General features: G+C 39.5%; 1 protein-coding gene and 1 long non-coding RNA gene across 2 annotated transcripts in view; both read left to right on the forward strand.

Moving 5' to 3' along the window:
• LOC134798740 (uncharacterized) overlaps nucleotides 1-19,774 on the forward strand; it is a 461,223-nt gene that overhangs the window by 414,977 nt on the left and 26,472 nt on the right. The window lies entirely within an intron of this gene.
• LOC134798631 (odorant receptor 46a-like) lies at nucleotides 1,716-18,823 on the forward strand. The gene is made up of 9 exons (XM_063770994.1): nucleotides 1,716-2,199; nucleotides 2,399-2,610; nucleotides 3,577-3,689; nucleotides 7,409-7,484; nucleotides 8,798-8,996; nucleotides 11,676-11,775; nucleotides 12,229-12,342; nucleotides 13,006-13,161; nucleotides 18,135-18,823. Exons 1-9 carry the CDS (start codon nucleotides 1,904-1,906, stop codon nucleotides 18,186-18,188), a joined length of 1,320 nt encoding a protein of 439 aa, XP_063627064.1. The 5' UTR covers nucleotides 1,716-1,903; the 3' UTR covers nucleotides 18,189-18,823.

Genomic DNA, 19,774 nt, shown 5'->3' on the forward strand with positions numbered 1-19,774 from the left:
AAAATAAATTCAGTCTAGACTTTTAAAGGTAACATACAGATACTGTAATAAGTTTGAAATTTTACATCATTAAAGTATAGTACATTATTCTCTTCTCACTTTCTCCTCTCATTTACGGAAAGGATAACTCGAAGAGATATTGTATTTAGCTTCTCCTAATTGTAAGTTACTTTTAATATGTATTTTTGTACAACACAGAATATAGTACTGACTTACTACGTATTTATACACTTAATAAATAATAATAAAAAATATTATAAGGACATTCTTACACAAATTGACTAAGTCCCACGGTAAGCTCAGGAAGGCTTGTGTTGTGGATACTCAGACAACGTTACATATAATATACAAATACTTAAATACATAGAAAACATCCATGACTTAGGAACAAATATCTGTGTTCATCACACAAATAAATGCCCTTACCGGGATTCGAACCCAAGACCATCGGCTTCACAGGCAGGGTCACTACCCACTAGGCCAGACCGGTCGTCAAACACCATTTACATACATTACATTTAGGATATGACATTTAGGTAGGTACTTACATTTACCTATATGTACCTATAATTTTTGCAACTACGTCCAATTATATTTCGCTCCAGTAGGTAGACCTTTAATTTATTTTCATTTGAAATTTAAAGTGCCCCATTTTTGGCGTGTTCAACTTTATATTTAGTCGGAAAATCTCAACGTAAACCGTTTCTTTCACTAAAATTTGTTCATTTTGCCCACGATTACCCTATTACATTTAAAATTCACAATTTAAAAACCTTTTTGGAACGGTACCTTTAATTCCTTTTCAAATATTCGCAAAGAGCTCTAGCTGGAAATTATAAATATCTTACTTACTACTTTGAAAACAATTATCTTCCGACAGAAGTAGGCTCCTTTTCAAAACGTAATTACTCCGCTGTTCTAATTATTGTAATTGCTATCGGTGATATATTAAACGAACTTTTAAGGGAAAGCTGAGATTTATGACAGGGTGAAGTTTTAACCCGTTTAAAATAATAGGAAAATAATTAATTAGATCTAAAAATGTGACAAATATGTACGGTTCCTGTATTTATTGGTATTTCGAACTTTATCAATCGGTGCAGATTAAAATTGTGATTTTTCCATATAGTGTGGCAAACGATTATTCTTAATTTTTTTTTTAATTTGCAAAGACAAAGTGTGGAATATATTTATAGGCCCATGAAATCCAAGGAGATACACTGAAATTCTTAAACCACAATACAGCTAATAAATATAGTTGTCTCGGCGCACACTACGAATTTGTAGTCTTCGGCGTCGAGACACTAGGTCCGTGGGGTAGGGGGGCTCGGGGGCTCCACAAGGAACTCAGCAAACGCCTAAGGCAGGCCACAGGTGACCCTCGCGCAGGCAGCTTTCTCGCGCAAAGATTGGCCATAGCAATCCAGCGCGGGAACGCTGCCTGCGTGATGGACACCTTACCAAGGGCGCAATATTTTGATAGCTTTAGTTTTTAGTTGTAGTTCATTTTAGTTTTATGTTCATTTTATAACACTTATTGTACAATAAATGAGTTTCATCGCTAACAATATATTATTAGTTAGATATCGTTGTTATAACTTCTTCTTCTTTTCGTGTAAAGGGATCAAACTTCTTAAAACTCAATTTTTGTCTGCCAATGCTTTGCCACTTCCAGTTGTTATAATAATGTATCAAAATATTTGCCACGTGTTTATCCTTCTGAAAAACAACTTCAAAACTCTTAAGAACTTCCTCTTAACAAATGTCTTTCTGCTTACAAAATAATGTATAATACCCACTTAATGTCGCTCCCTCTCAGCTTTACGAAAGCATTTGAAGCGTATCAGAAGACATTCTTAAATTACCCGAGTAAGGCTCCGCTTGTTTTAAAATAAACGGAATAATGATATTTTCGAGCGAATATATGAGGGAGAAATTGTCTATCCTAACTCCTTTTCTGCCGTATGGCGTTCTAGAATCTTGGGAGGATCTTAATCCACGACTTTACCATGCGGTGCACATTTATTGGCTAAAATTCTACGGGTTATGGTACAATACGCATCCGAAAACCAGTTTACTTTTCTGGGTGCACATAGTTTACACAATAGTGGTTCTGTGGCTCGTGTGTTTTCTACCCGGCATAGGCGAGGTCGTCTATTTACTCAGACGACGAGATAACATTGGAGATATCGCTGAGGGGTAACTTTTTCCTCATTTACGTAAATTTTCGCACAAAGACTTCCTTAAAAGGGTATATATTCTACCATTTTATCTGTCCTACGACAAAATAATGTTTGATATGCATACTGATTGAACAAAATTGGCGATATGTTTACTTCGATGATAAACTTAACATTATTTGCTAAAATATTTGTTTATTGATATCGAATGTTTACAGATTGTATTTGTTCTTAAGTGAAATGTATACGTACATAAAACTGTCAGCGTTTTGGTTGAAAAGGAAGGAAATAATGGCGCTCCTTGAGTTCCTTCATCGAGATGAGTTCAAAGTCAAGGAACCGGAGCATAGAGAAATCATACGGAAGAGTATTAAGAGGGCCCGCTTCGTGATGACATATTATTCAAGCATGTGTGTGGGCGCAGTGAGCGGTAACGTCGCACTTTGTTATATTAACCCCGCGAAACTGGAGCAAATATTACAATACACTCACGAGTGTAAACGGCTGCAGTTTGTATAGAAGTTGTTTACAACACAAGCTGTACTTATTTCATTATTCTGTTAGTTATACACATTTACTCGAATTTAAAAAAATATCCATCTAAATATATCGGTACCTCAAAGCAATACAATCGCTGGCTACGATAGTATAAAAAATAAAATGTTGGTGAATAACAGACGTACCCAACTACCAATTAAAATTATTTTTGTAGAGGAATTGGTGTCATGTTCTAGTTCTGAGGGCCTAACGCGAACACCGAAGTTCGCAAATTGTGGGCACCTATTTAGATATAGTTTTTTTCTTTTTTAGCCTACCACTTGTCTCTGTCTAATGCACACTCCATGTCCACTCCACACAGAATGTATCTAGGTTGTCCCGCCATCTCCGTTTGGGTATTATTCCAGTAAATAAATCCAGATATTATTCCAATCAGAATTCTACTGGTACTTATATTGAATTAGCATTACATTGATAAACATCTAAGTATCGTTTTTTGGCAGGCTAAAGGTATTATGTACATAAATGATTTAACATAAACGCGTGATGGAGCGCTTTTTGTGGCAGTCGTTCTTTATTATCTTCTAGCGACCCACCATATACGGAAAATTTTCAATCGAATTTGAATCACTGGTATTAGAGAATAGAGTTAAATTTGTTTTGTTTTAAAATCGAACGAAACAAAACAAAAGCAACTCTGTTCCATTTAATTAAAATTTAATTTTCATTGGAGGTAATTTGTACTAGTATTAGGACATTGAACCCCAAGAGGATCATTTACCTTTTCTAAATCTTTGACCTACAATCAAGATTGATTAGATTTGAACATCTCAATTCCGGGACTAAATCCTTAGCTATTCCACCCTTCCACGAAAGTAAACAATGAACCTTTTCGCAGTGGGAATACTGATGCCTCTCGCCGAACAGTTCGAAGTGCTGCCCACGAACGTGGAATATCCATATTTCGATGTGTATAAATCACCAGCCTACGGAATCATTTACATACACCACGTAAGTGTTTGGGAAACACCGAGATATAAAATGGAATCCATTTGTGGCTTATAATGATTGGCGTATTTTATTTTCACGCTGGAAATTTTTCGCGCTCTTTGGCGAAATAGAATAATAACATCCTCCCGTCTTAGCATTAATCCTGTTTGTATTTATATATTCCACTGCTTTGATACTAAGTTATACCTAGCAATGAACTTTCCAAAGTTGCGAAACTTTCCACATGAGAATTCTCGGTAACTTCTGAGAATGTTCTCGAGAACGAGAATTTATTTATTTATCGTAGTTTATACCATGAATATTCACGATAGTTTAGGTGTAGTATCCTTACCCCCAGAAAATTCCGACTTTTGGTCTACCGCTTCCGGTTAGAAAAATGTATGACGGCCGGGCCCAACGGTCAGACCTAGGTGGGGGGTGCTCGACCAAATGTCATAGAGGGTTGTTGCAGTTGTTGACGCGGCCATGTTTTTTTCAATATGGCCGACTTTTTTTTTAATTTTTTCAAGTTTGTCCTAGCGCGCTGAAATTTTGGTCACGGCATCTTGGGGTCCCCTAGATACGTATGAAAAAAATTTTTTTGGAAAAATGCTACAATTGCGGGAAAACTGGCCACTTCTATTTTGTATGGCAACTTTTAATTGGTGCATGATAGGAGGGGGATGCCCGACCAAATGTCATACAGGGCCCCGAGACAAAACAAACTGCATTAAAAAAAATCAAAATGGCCGACTTTTTATTTTATTTTTTCAAGTTGGTCCGAGCGCGCTGAGATTTGGCATGGCGGGAGATAGAAGCCTCTAGATTCCTATGACAAAAAAATATTTTTTGAAAAAATCGAAGATGGCGCAACAATAAATTTCCATGTTGCAGAATGTTCTGAGAACATTCTCGAGAACGTTTCCGCTTTCTGGGAATGTTCTGAAATTTGTACATTGCTAGTTATACCTAAAGAATATAACTACCACATTTCATTCTTCTTCTTCCTCGCGTTATCCCGGCATTTTTTGCCACGGCTCATGGGAGCCTGGGGTCCGCTTGACAACTAATCCCATGATTTGACGTAGGCACTAGTTTTTACGAAAGCGACTGCCATCTGACCTTCCAACCCAGAGGGTAAACTAGGCCTTATTTGGGATTAGTCCGGTTTCCTCACGATGTTTTCCTTCACCGAAAAGCGACTGGTAAATATCAGATGATATTTCGTACATAAGTTCCGAAAAACTCATTGGTACGAGCCGGGGTTTGAACCCGCGACCTCCAGTTTGCAAGTCCACGCTCTTACCGCTAGGCCACCAGCGCTTCCTACATAACTACCACATTTCATTAATGCTACATTATAATTTATTAAATAGTTTTTTTAAAACATTTATTTACATACAATATATATACAGTGGTACTACTAAACGAAATTAATAACTAGCTTAAATCTAAAATAGGCCCTTGAGGCATTGTACCAAGGATGCTGGCGGCATTTCCTCGCTGTATCGCAATGCTGATACGTTGTGCGAGGTAGCCGCCAGCTCTTCGGTCACCAGTTACGTCAACCAGACGCTTCGCGATTTCTGCGAACAACTTATGCGCGCTGGGACCCCATGGACCTAGAGTTTCAACACCAAATGGTACAAAATGGTACTCTCTACCGAGGCTCTTATATTTGTTACGTTTTAGAATTTCGGCGCTTTCCGCCGCTCCGCCCGCTTTTACAGTAGTCCGTTGGAGGTGGGACGGTGCCAGTGTGTCTACGCAGGTAGCATCCCACACCAACATCCGTCCCAAGCTCCAAGGAACTAAGGACACTCCATCGGGCCTCTTGCCATCATCTCTGATAATGCCAGTCGGCTCAAGAAGAGCAGGCACATTGATGGTGGCAAGAGACCGACGGACTATGTCATTAAGCGACGCATGTCTCGAAAAACGGCCTGCACTTTTTTGACAAGATAATCCGTGGTGTCCCAGTCGGTCCACGTCCGTGCCACAAGAGCATATGTGTGGCGTACACACCGAAACCCCGAGTCGCAAACCAGTCGCCAGTCTAAGGGAGGCCGGATCCAAGAAAGTACCAGTATTGGGCGAAGGATGGGCATGTAGCCAGTAACCGGCTTCCCGGGCTCCGACCGCCAAAAGAATTGTGAATTTGGGTTGTCTGGAAATTGTTTGCCTGGGCAAGCAATTTTAAAAGCATTTTTGGCGTCCTCAAAGCCCGCAATCTCACAGTTTGTGGGCAAAGCCCTTAAGATATTTCCTATGAGACCAGACGTGCTATGAGTGGACGCCAAAAAGGCTGGGGAAGCCACACTGGAAATTTTGCGAATTCCTAAACCTCCAAACCGAATGGGGAGGGACGCTTGAGACCAGGAAGGCTCACTTAGCTGAATGTTTAGAATCGTCTCTAAACTAATTTTGATCAAATCATCTATGGGCGACAATAAATTTTGATGTTTCCAGAAAGGACAACAGCGGAGCACATACGTAAATTTAGGGACAAAAAGGCAGAATTTAAGAATCACAAGAGCATAATGAGGGCTAATTTCGAGTAAGCGATCCGTGTGACTTTTGAATTTAGTTATGGAGTTAGAAATATAATCGGGAAAAGATTCTTCGAATATAGGAGAACCCAGGAGGCAAAGAGAATACTTGTCTACTGATTTGATATTGGGAGTCAGATCGTCAAATTTGGGTTGTAAGTTGGTCAAAGTACAAGAAGATTTTTGAATAAAGAGTTCGCATTTGCTGAAATTCAGTTCTAAACCAATATTTTCGAAACTACTCTTAATAAAAGACAAATCAGAGAGTACAGTATTCACGTCACCTCCTAGGGTTCCGTCATCTAAGTACCACACATTGAATTTTGATTTTAAATTTTTGATAATTGGATTTATAGCCAATCATTAAATAGTCTAATAGATTTAATTACATTCAGTCTTAAGTAATAAAAAAAACAACATTAAAATTAACTATGAATTAAAGATTTAAAAACTAAACTAAAATTAAAATAAACCTACTTAAAAATTTAACTAATACTTATAATATTATATAAAAACTAAATTATACTAATAAAATATATAAAAATAAAAAGAAGTTACTTATAAAGAGAATACCCCTTCTAGAACCTCCGCCTGCGGCATTGAGCCCATAACGCTGGCTGCGTTACCTCTCTGTATTGCCAGCGATATGCGCTGGGAGAGGTAAGCGCCAGCCCTATGGTCTCCCGAAGCGTCGACCAGCCGTGTCGACAGGTCCCCCATGAAAGTTTTCATGTCCGCCGACCAAGGACCCATTGTTTCCACTGCAAGCGCCGCAAACTCATAATCTTGCAAATAGTTAGTTTTTTATTTATTTATATCTTGAATTGAATTCGTAGTTACATATCAACAAAAAAGGTTACCTATTACAAAGTAGAATAATTTAGATTTGTAATATTAGACGAAGACGTGAAAAGAAGCCCCTACTAAAGGCTTATTGAATGCTGTAAGGGCAAATTAAAAATAGAAACGTGTAAAAAAATACCGTCAATTTTGGCATTTTTATTATTTTAATGAGTTTAATGTCAAAGAAACAGACCTACCCAACATTTACATACCTAATAATAAATACCTAACAACCCGTAAATTTTATTTTCCTTTGACCGTCGATTGTTAAAAAGTTAAAATACTTTTTCTTCCCTTTATTTCTTTATTTTTAATCCTTTTTACATTTTCATCCTCAAATATTTTCAGATATATTACAAGCCAGCAACGTGCATTATTGACGGCGTAATGGATACCATATTGGCGGCTTTCATCGCCTCAGCCAGTAAGATAAAACTATTCTCTATATTATCGATATGTGAGGGAAAGAATCCCCGAGCGCGCCAGTACGCGACTCTCGTGGGGCAGACGTGTCCCGAACAAGAATTTTACTAAGAATATGTCAATATATAAAGTTCGAATAGGAACTATATCGAAACATCTTTAAAAATAAGTAGATTCTAATTGAAGAAGCACTATAAACAGTATTTTAGGAAAATTAGAAAGATTACAGGCCTGTGCTCACCGGCTGCGTGTGCGTGACGTGCACGTGCGGCGTTGTAGTATACAGATCCTTATGAGAGACGGCACACCACTTGCGTGACGTGTGCGTGTGCGGCTCCAACATCTTAGCGCACGCACACGTACACGTCACGCACACGCAAGCCGGTGTGTACAGGCCTACGTTTAAAAGTTACCTTTAACACAAGTCATTGTACTTAATAAATCTGAATGTTTATATTGTCATCATTATGTCATACAAAACAACACAATAAGAACGACGATCTCATCATTACTTTAGTGGTACAGAGGTATAAGCAATCAACGTCAATATTGATACTAGTAAAAGCATTAGGTAACTTTAATTAATGTATCATCTAAATAAGTCATACCTACTGTATTTCAACCCTTTACATTATTAGGTACATGTTGAGTAATATAATTTGTTAAACTTGTGACAATTTTTATCCTTTTTTTCAGAACAAAGGTTGATTAAAAAGCCTGATTAAAAGCCTGAAAAAGGATTTGCTAGTTTTTTTTTGCTGACCGAAATTATTTCATTGCAGTTTTTATATGGTAACCAATTTTAATAACAGCAAAGACCAGGCTCCAATTTCACCACGGTGACAGGTGCGACAATTGTAAAACATCACTGTTGCTGACGTCACAGGCATCCATGGGCTACGGTTACCGCTTACCATCGGGCGGGCCATATTCCTGTTTACCACCATCATTGTTTTATTTAAAAAAACTTTATTATATCGGAAAAAAACAGATATTTCTCTTGCTAAGTTTATGACAATTGTCAAGATTTAGAAGTATAAGATTTAGAGGTATATAGTATGAGGTCTTAAGCGACTTTCATATTGATTGTCACTGTGACAAGGTACGAAATAGGTCGGAAATTAAATGTATTGACTGTGCCTTGTCACGGTGATAAAAACTATGATATCCGCTAGGTATCTCTCACGTTATTGTCACTGTGACAAGGTACGAAATGACACATAAATTGTATCAGAATTGTGTCCGTTACGTTTATTAAATTATAAGATTGTTTTTAGTTACATTGTTAAACTGACCACCGATCATTTTTTCCAGTTGGTCAAATAGACGTCCTAGCTTTCAACCTCAGAAACTTCAACTTAATTGTGGAGCGACGATGCAAGATGCTGCCTTTCGCAGAAGTGAACAACAAGAGTACAAAGCACATGTCTTTGGTGGACCACGAAGAGTCGACTCGGCATTCTCAACGCGCCGTGTTTAAAGACATCATTAAGCACCATAACAGCATTATAAAGTTGGTTTCAGTCTTATAAGCTTTATTTTATTATCCTGGCAGCGTCCTCACTCAACTTGTCAGCTTAACAATCCGGAGAGGAAATGCTGCCAGCATCTTTGGTATTAAGCCGCAACGGCCATTTTTAGATTAATTTGATAAACATTTTATTTATATACAAACTTTATTATCATACAATTCTTACATGTACACATTGAACATTTACATGTGTATGCTGTTTAAATATTTTACTAATATTCCTAGTTTGATACACTTTAGTGCATCGAGGATTTTATATAGACACTCTTTATGAAAAACGAGCCTTGCCAACACTCAAAACCTGCCGAATCTCAAAGTGAAGGTAATCGTATTGGACGGTGAGTGACGTGCCGATATTGTGCTTTGAGGTTTTGCTGTCAGTTGCAAAGGTATACTCGATCAATACTATTATTAGTAACTGAAAACCCGAGAGAAGCATCAAAACGAACTGGATTTGAGGAGATGCGATTGCACATTTGATGGGTTTATCGCACGTTGAGTAGTTGAATTTTGAGTTTACCGATGAATAAATTCTTTGACAACTAAATAAACTCAAGCCAAAATGAGTGGTACCGTAGACCGGGGTAACTTTGGAAAATTTGGGGTTACTTTGATAGATTTAAAACGGCCATAGAATTACCATTATTGATTATTTACTGAAAATGTTCCTGTAACTAGTTAGATTACTATATATTCATATTCGCCTACTGTAAAAAATCTTGCATAAATATATTTTATGGCTTAAAAACTAGAATTTTAAAGTCGCCCCTGCATTTGAAAGTCACCCCGGTCAATGGTACATTAAAGTTACGAATAAGTAGATAATTTGTTTGATTATTAAAAAGGCAAGTAACATTGCTTTTCAAATGCTAAACTTAAGTTTTAATCAAAAACAAAACTTCCTTGTAATTGTAATTGTTCTTCTTTGGAATGTTTTTGGATTTTACCTGATTTATTAACGCCAGGGTTGCTAAAGACTTCTTAAATAGCTTTATTTTAAATTAGTATTTTTGTTGTCTCCAGTTTTATTAAGTTAATACTTACATTTATCCTCTATCCGCCCAGTAGGCTTAGCACGAGAGCAGCGCCAGACTGCCCGATTCGAACTTTGAGATACGTCAATTTAAACTAATGTATAAAATAGAAGCAGAGATTTTGATATTCATAGATTAATTTAAGTTTACCGAAACACAACTAAGCATGTAATAGATAATAATAGTATTAAATATTAAGTATTAATTAATAATAGTATTAAGCAAACGCGGATTGGACCGCGCGATCTCGCCAACTATTACATAAACCCTAGAGGTTTCCAATAGTGGCATGCATGTAAAAATTGTATTAAAATTTAAAGTGAATAAATAAACTAAAAAAAATAAAAAAATAAATAAATAGATACAGAAACGATATGGATTAGATATGTCAGTGTCAAATGTGACGTTTCTTCAAACAAAAACGTCATTTTTGAAACTGACACATCTAATCCATATCGTTTCTAGATCTATTAATTGACGTATCTTAAAGTTCGAATCGGGCCGACGGTATCTCGCGCGCAGTCTGTTTCACTAGTGAAATACCGTCGCGGAGCTCTTGTTCTAAATGTATGAGGCCTATAAAAATAGACCTTCCATTTCATTGTATTTTGAATCTTTATTTTCTCAAATCAGAAATGTCAGAATAGCATTTGTCTCGGCAAACTTTGATCTGTGGGCGACGGCGAGGGAATAATCGTATCCAACATAAGTTTTCACGTCGGGTACAAACCTTTTGTAATTATATGCCATTGTTTAATTTTAAAATTGAGTAACAATACTTCGTTTAAAAGTTGGAAAAGAAAAAAGGGTGTTTAATATGTAGGCGTTATATCAACATTCAACGCACAATTGGGTAAAAAAGAAACAACCAAGTCTATTAAATTATTTTTAAGAACGCTGTATAATAAAGTACGTTATGTATGTCAAAACCAAAACTCTATTAAGGATGACTCACGCTAGACCGGGCCGGGGCCAGACCGGAGCTTCCGGCGCTTCGTTTTCTATGGAAAGCACCACGTGATCTCCGATCAGCCGTCATAGAAAATGACATATCGGACGCCCCGGGCGCCGCCCGGTCTAGCGCGAGTCAACCTTTATTCAAATGGCATGCGTACCTAAAGTGTCATTGTATGGAACTTGCTAACTATGTAAACAAACCGCCAAATTCTTGGAAACTGGCACCTTCATTGGCCTTCTAAAAGTTGCTTTAAAAGGCACAGAAACACTCGTGTGCGCATTGGAAGTTATTCACGATTCACAGAAAACGGTTATTCTCGAATATCAAGGTTTCTATAGCTCCAATGTTGCTTTTATCTTCCCTTCGTTTAGCAAATTCCCGCAGCTGCAGTGTACATTTATGTACATAATTGACAAAATGTAAAAATTCCAACAAATCTAAAGTACCTAATGTCTGCCACTGGAAGGGCTAGGTAAGAATTGGTATATACGAGGTTCCAGATTATTACCTCTTAATCCGAGCTGGAACCCCTAATCTGTCTAGATCAGTATTGACACGAATGAGACGCACAGGTGAATGATAACAAAATGACTATATATCAAATTGCAAGTTCGAATTTACTTTCATCATCTCTACATTTACTTCCTGGTCGTTTGTTTTTGATTTCAGATACGTTTCGTTGATCGAGAGCGCGTTCAGTCTGGCCTCGGCCCTGCAATTAATGCTGAGTGTGATGGTGCTCTGTTTGATCGGGATACAATTCCTTTCGGTAAACAAAACTGTTTGTTTTTATCAGGGTTTTGTGAGGTGGGACTTTAAACACATTGTGTGAGCACACATTTGCTGTAAGATATTTTCTCTTATAATGTTGGCAATGGTACCAATGTGATGACTTGTAATTTGACTTTGTAACTGAAAAATTACTTATTTATTTAACTTATTAATACTTCATTTAAATTCTGTGTGACTGAAAAAAGTTCTGAGATTTGAAAAGACACAGTTTAACTTTAAGCAATACTAGTTGAAATGAAATGCAATGAAAGTAGAGTATATTGTACCTACCTATTGTTTTACTTTAACATACATTTCATTTACAGATATCCATGCTTTTACAGTCCTTGGTCTCGACGTGATATATAGGTCTAATTTTCCTTTTACAAGTTTCCTTTTCTTTTGCTGGCAAATATAGGGAGTTAATAATAATCTATGTATGTTTCTACAGATTGAAGAGCCTAGCAGTCACCCCATACAAATCGCCTGGATGGCTATTTATCTCACCTGCATGCTCATCGAAGTTTTCATTATCTGCTGGTTCGGAGATGAACTCATATGGAAGGTAAAACATTGCAGTGGCTATGGTTAGGTATCTAGTCATTTAGCTGGTCGGAGATTGCCCGGAAGTTGGGTGAAAATTGAGCGAAGTAGCCTTTGCGTCTTTACAAGTTGAAAAAAACACCAAAGCTAAGTAGCTGTAGTAAATTATAACAAAGTATGTGCCTAATTCAAAATCCCGCCACTCTGTTCTCCTGTAGGGCTAAGATGGTCAGTTTTTTTATCATCTGTCATCATGCCTGTCACTTTCTAGCAAGTATGTAAACGATGACATGACAAGTGATACACATCCGACCATGATACCGCCACTGGTGTGGTTACGATTTCTTAATTGCATTAATTGTTCACTGATATATCAAGATAAATTTACCTAGTACTGTTTGCTAAGCTAGTTGCTCAGAGTGCCCGCTCTATACATGAGTTTTCTTACTTAATAATAACAAGTTGTTTGGGAGGTATGGTATAAGTGGTAAAACGTATTATTAATACCTAAGTTTAAAACTCGCTTACGTTTGCTCAAATCCCTTAGACGCTCGAGGCAACGCTGCACGCCCCACCGAACGCGCCGCTCATCGCTTGTGAGCTCAGCTAAGCTGGCCGTACACTAAGACCACGCTTTGTTCAGCCGATAAACTAATCCAGAATAAATTATACATTTTATTAACAGAGCTGGGAGCTTCACCAAGCAGCATTCGACTCCCCCTGGCCCTCAACTGACTCCAAAACCGCCATGTTCATCGTCATCTTCATGGAGCGCTGCAAGCGACCCCTGCGCGTCACCGCCGGCAAAATCTTCACGCTCTCACTGGACACTTACACTAATGTAAAGCGTTTTATTCTCCCACTTTAGATAATGGCCTGTAAAAACTTTGTACAAACTTTTTGAGTAACAGCCTCTTTGTTTCATTGTTAGCAAATCTTCGAGGAGTTTTCGTCGTGTTCTTTTGTTTTGTTGAAATGTTGCACCTATTCAATAGTCAGTGGCCCAAAAATATTGACAAAAACTTTTACTGCGGCATATTGTTGATAATTTCAACAAACTTTTACGTTTTTGTATCGATGCTACATGAAAATATTACTTAATATTACAACATAACGTTTTGTTTTAGTTAAATGATTGAAGTTTTAATACTTAATGACATATTGCAAAAGACGTAAAGTAAGAAAAAAAATCTTAAAAATCTTTATCAACGTATTTTTGGCCAGCCTGTATAATTTATTTATACCAATAACTCAGTGATGTCACGGAGATTCGTTAGGACAATACGTCAAAAAAAATGTAGCGGTAAAATCGAAAAATTGTGACGTGTAGAAGAAACTAACATTATGTTAACGATGTCACGTCGTAAGCCATAATATGTAATTATATGCTTAATGTATGTGTGATTGAAACAAACCAACTGCGTCCCAGCTGTAACTAAGTTGATTGGGTTTGTCTAGTTCTACTAAAACGAACTTGGCATAAACATGTGAACGACGTAATTACGCACTCAAAATAGTAATATACGTTAATAAAATCAAAATGACTCATAGCAGTCATAGCTCATGTAGGTAACAAAATTGAATTTGAAAGAAATCGTCAACTAGCCGGTTATGTTGGTAAGCAATCGTCTGAATATTTTTTGTATAGGTATGCAATTTTAAGAAGGCTTAGTCCGGGCCACGATAAGCCTGGCCGGATGCCTTTGTCATCTTCCTTTAGGATGTAACGTCTATTTTCTATTTCTGGTCTAATATGTAGGTAACGTGGAATGGGATTCGGTCTGTGTCCTTACCCCTGGTTTCCCGGGGATCCGGGGATTATCAAAAATAAATAAAATATACATACTAAGATTTTGACATTGGAAATGTCTTTTCGTTCGCTCCAGTATAGGCTCCGATTTCACGAAAAAGTGCGATCCCCTTATATCTCGGAAAGTTGTGAAGATATGATATTAAAAAATAGGCTCAAAAGACGCATAATCACGAGAGCTATAAGGTGCAAAAATAATTATTCGCGAAAGTCAAAAACAAAAAAAAATATGGTCGAAATAGTGAAAATAAAATTCAATTTTTTCCGAATTTTTGATTTTGGTGCTCGATAATATGGAAACCAAGAATGATATAAAAAATTTGAGAAAAACGGCTCTGGACAATTTAGTCAGCTACAATTTGAGCCTAAAACAAAGATGATCGGGTTAAGGGTTTGCCCTGTAGCCTAACCTTAAAATAGTCAAAAAGTCAGAACGACATTTTTCACATGACATGTATGTATAGTATTCATGTTTCGCAGACTTCGTTATCGGTGTTTGTTGTGAATTATCGATAGGGAGAGGGAGAGGGAGAGGGAGAGGGAGAGGGAGAGGGAGAGGGAGAGGGAGAGGGAGAGGGAGAGGGAGAGGGAGAGGGAGAGGGAGAGGGAGAGGGAGAGGGAGAGGGAGAGGGAGAGGGAGAGGGAGAGGGAGAGGGAGAGGGAGAGGGAGAGGGAGAGGGAGAGGGAGAGGGAGAGGGAGAGGGAGAGGGAGAGGGAGAGGGAGAGGGAGAGGGAGAGGGAGAGGGAGAGGGAGAGGGAGAGGGAGAGGGAGAGGGAGAGGGAGAGGGAGAGGGAGAGGGAGAGGGAGAGGGAGAGGGAGAGGGAGAGGGAGAGGGAGAGGGAGAGGGAGAGGGAGAGGGAGAGGGAGAGGGAGAGGGAGAGGGAGAGGGAGAGGGAGAGGGAGAGGGAGAGGGAGAGGGAGAGGGAGAGGGAGAGGGAGAGGGAGAGGGAGAGGGAGAGGGAGAGGGAGAGGGAGAGGGAGAGGGAGAGGGAGAGGGAGAGGGAGAGGGAGAGGGAGAGGGAGAGGGAGAGGGAGAGGGAGAGGGAGAGGGAGAGGGAGAGGGAGAGGGAGAGGGAGAGGGAGAGGGAGAGGGAGAGGGAGAGGGAGAGGGAGAGGGAGAGGGAGAGGGAGAGGGAGAGGGAGAGGGAGAGGGAGAGGGAGAGGGAGAGGGAGAGGGAGAGGGAGAGGGAGAGGGAGAGGGAGAGGGAGAGGGAGAGGGAGAGGGAGAGGGAGAGGGAGAGGGAGAGGGAGAGGGAGAGGGAGAGGGAGAGGGAGAGGGAGAGGGAGAGGGAGAGGGAGAGGGAGAGGGAGAGGGAGAGGGAGAGGGAGAGGGAGAGGGAGAGGGAGAGGGAGAGGGAGAGGGAGAGGGAGAGGGAGAGGGAGAGGGAGAGGGAGAGGGAGAGGGAGAGGGAGAGGGAGAGGGAGAGGGAGAGGGAGAGGGAGAGGGAGAGGGAGAGGGAGAGGGAGAGGGAGAGGGAGAGGGAGAGGGAGAGGGAGAGGGAGAGGGAGAGGGAGAGGGAGAGGGAGAGGGAGAGGGAGAGGGAGAGGGAGAGGGAGAGGGAGAGGGAGAGGGAGAGGGAGAGGGAGAGGGAGAGGGAGAGGGAGAGGGAGAGGGAGAGGGAGAGGGAGAGGGAGAGGGAGAGGGAGAGGGAGAGGGAGAGGGAGAGGGAGAGGGAGAGGGAGAGGGAGAGGGAGAGGGAGAGGGAGAGGGAGAGGGAGAGGGAGAGGGAGAGGGAGAGGGAGAGGGAGAGGGAGAGGGAGAGGGAGAGGGAGAGGGAGAGGGAGAGGTAGAGGGAGAGGGAGAGGGAGAGGGAGAGCGAGAGGGCGATGTCGCGCGTTTCGTAAACGCGCGACAGCATCGCTACAAAGAGTCGCCGTGGGCGAGGGGCCTATGACGGCAGAATAACACTTGCACTGCGTGGGCTATCAAAATCGCTGCAGATTTTTCTTGGTCTAACTCCTCCTATCCTGTTTGAGACGGGCGTAGATAACGTGTTCACTATTCGACAATCTATGCATTCTTGTGGTGGTGGAAATAGAAATAGAGATAGAGGTAGAGGTAGAGGTAGAGGTAGATGTAGAGGTAGAGGTAGAGGTAGAGGTAGAGATAGAAATAGAACTAGAAATAATTTTATTCGTGAGCACAAACACAAAATAAAAACTTATACAGAGAAACATAAAAAAGAAAAAGTGCCACGAAATGGTCTCACCTCAGCATGTTGCTGGCGGGTGCTAGCAGATAGCTGATGCTGAACCCTGGCAGTACCTAGTGGAGCTCGGGTTTAATACAACATAAGCACACGCTGTTTTGGTCATCGGACTCGTCTCGATGAGCACTTAGGAGAGTAGTACCCAAGATAGAGCTGATGCTGAACCCTGGCTGTACCTAAAGGAACTCAGGTTTGTTGCAACATAGGCACACGCTGTTTTGGTCATCCGACTCGTCTTGATGAGCACTTAGGAGAGTAGTACCCAAGATAGAGCTGATGCTGAACCCTGGTTGTACCTAGCGGAACTCAGGTTTGGTGCAACATAGGCACGCGCTGTTTTGGACATCCGATTCGTCATGATGATCACATGGTAGAGCATTACCCAAGATAGCTGATGCTGAACCCTGGTAGTACCTATTGGAACTCAGGTTTGGTGCAACATAGACAAACGCTGCTATGGTCATCTATCGTTGCGTCAAACTGCTGTCAAGAAAATTTCATATCTTGCAGCAAATGGGCCGCTGCCGATCAAGACTCGAGTGACGATAACGGCGATGTGGCTACCACTTCTCGAGTTGACTACGGATTTGCCGTGTAATAATTTTCTTGTACTTTGAACATTAATTTATCCTGCTTATTAATCGAAAAATGAAATATGTACCTATACTTATGCGCCACGGCGACAATTATTCAGACTTCGATACGCGTGTGGAAATTTTGCAATTTGTTTGTTCATATGCGTTATGTCCAGGATAGAGTCGGACCAAAAAAAGTCTGCAGCAGATTTGATAGCCCACGCAGTGCAAGTGTCATTTATACATCATAATTTCATAGAAGTTTGACGTTTAAAATAACACTTTCACTGCGTGGGCTATCAAATCCGCTGCAGACTATTCTTGGTCTGACTCTACTTGTGTTAATCTAAGAATAAAATAATTATCATTCAACGTTGTAGTTTTATTTTGTAACTTTTTCCTTATCCAGACTTTCTCGTCGCTCAGCGACAATATTTTTTCGAATTCCGTAGATTCATTTCCAATGTGCTCGATAGTCGTGTGAGGCACGAAATCTGTGAATTTTTAAAAAAAGCATTATCATTCAGTCCGTTGGAAAGATATTCAACCCATAATCATACAATGATTTTGTAAGATAATGTTGCCCCACTTTCAAAATTTTAATCAGCATAAAGTCATATAAAAGAGGGGATTCACCGGAATATATTATGATTTCACGCAATACTTCTCTAACTTCACACAATAAAAATCGATTTAAAACAATACAATAGAACCTCGTTCATCCGGACACTCTTAAATTATCATTTATCCGAAAGCCGACTTAATTTATCCGAACGCTTAACTATCCGAATTAGCCCCTATTCGCACGAGAGCTTTTTCAACGCCCGTTAAAAAAGCGCTTGAATCTGTCCGCACTCTAAATTCGATTTAACGACCAAGGCTTAAAGTCGAAAACCCAACAACGCTTCATAAAAAGCGCCACCGCTGTCGTGTGAATAAATAGAAATACACATATTATATCCATTTGTGTCATTCAAACGCTTTTTTAACGCGCGTTGTAAAAGCGCCCGTGGGAATGGGGGCTATTTCCAGGTGTTTATATGTCAACGTTAATGTATGTATGTACGTGTTGTTTTTGTTTGGTCTCGTCTCGAATTCTTCATTACCTATACGAATTCGTCTCGATCCAAAATCAAATCATTCGGATAATCGAGGTTATACTAAATGGAGGATACAATGTCCCAACATGTATTTACAATTTACCTTTATTTTTTACAGCTTATCAATTGGTCCTACAAAGCGTTTGCAGTCATGAGGAATGTGAAGAAATAAAGCATGATGAAGAACTCACAAGAAAATAATTTTAAATAAAATGGTAGAAAGCATTTTAAGAAAAGTGCCTTAGCATTCGTCTTGGCCGCTGTACACACTCGTCGAGAGCCTCTCTCCGAGACTCTCGGCACCACCGCTGCGAGTTCGACCCATTTGGAGATGCGCGAGACGAGACGAGGAAGAGCGAGACGAGAAGGGTGTACTCACTCGTTCTCGGACTGTCTCGGGGTGTTTCGACGAGTGTGTACAGCTCGCATTAAATGTCAAACATGATTATTACACAGCAATTATTTTAACAAGACGACAATTATTATTTGATATTGAAATTTGACTTGTAAAATGACTAAGCACTTAATATAATTTCGAACGCAGCGCTGTCGCCTTAAATTTGCATTGACATTTTATAGAATTTAGCAGCTAATATTGAATTCGACTTGTTGTGAAATGAGTCAAAGCTAATTTTAGTGATTTAGAATAGTCGTTAGGAATAGAGCAATATTAGAGGCGGCCATTATGGCAGCTAATGGGGATAATTGGCAGCGGCGGCGAAATTAATGTGTATCAAACATGCAACACGGTCTAATGCTCAGATACTTGCAGTATAGGTGTAACACAGATTTTGGCGTAAAAAATGTAAACGTTTTATTGACTTGTACCTATTCAAGAGAAAATTAAAATAAAAAATAATGACTTGAACCCACACTACCTACCGCCTTAGCCTCAACAAACAATGGTCTTAACTTACTAAAGGCCTCATTCGAACTTTAAGATACGTCAAATATTAGATCTAGACACGATATGGATCTGATATGTCAGTGTCAAAAACCTAATATTTGACGTATCTTAAAGTTCGAAACAGGCCCCTTAGGGTATAGTCCGGCAAGAAATTGTAGAAAATAAATGATGGCGCCACTTCCTTACGTGTCACATTTTTGACGTGAAATGCTTGCATGGCAACAATTTAGAATAAAAAATGTTTAGTTTCATTTTATTTAATTTCTACTATTCTACGTCGCGTCACACTATACATTGATATGTTCACCTATTGTTCGCCGATAAGGTTCGCTTCCACGGGACGCCCTTATAGCGACATCTACCGCAAACAGTATTGAAGTTCGGAAGCCACGGCGACTAGAATTTTAGAGGTTAGGTTGTCTGAGGTTGTGGATTCAAGTTCTTATCACATTAAGAAAGTCCGGTCGGACTCATAAACTTGTATTTTACTATAGGTATATAGTTACTGTTAAGACACGCTGTAATGCTTATTTAATATTATCAAAGACATATGTAACTTCGTATAAGACGAATAAAGTCTAAGGAAAAAACGTGCCTCGGACCCCTCTATACTATCTATTCTTTTTGATATTATTAATTTAAGTCCGCTTAATTAAATGTCTGTCATAACAAGTACAATAATTAAATTTTCTTTGTGCGTTTTAATTTCATTATTATATTTGGTATTAGAGTACTTGCCTGAAATTACGCATTTAAGCTTCTAAGAAATATTTTCTTTCTTTCGGCAGTCTTTATGTATATTTTCACTTGGATCTTTTTACCGAAAACATCTAGAATATCAAAAGACCTAT

The sequence above is a fragment of the Cydia splendana genome, chromosome 17 (assembly GCF_910591565.1).
Source record: "Cydia splendana chromosome 17, ilCydSple1.2, whole genome shotgun sequence".
Taxonomy (NCBI): Eukaryota; Metazoa; Arthropoda; class Insecta; order Lepidoptera; family Tortricidae; genus Cydia; species Cydia splendana.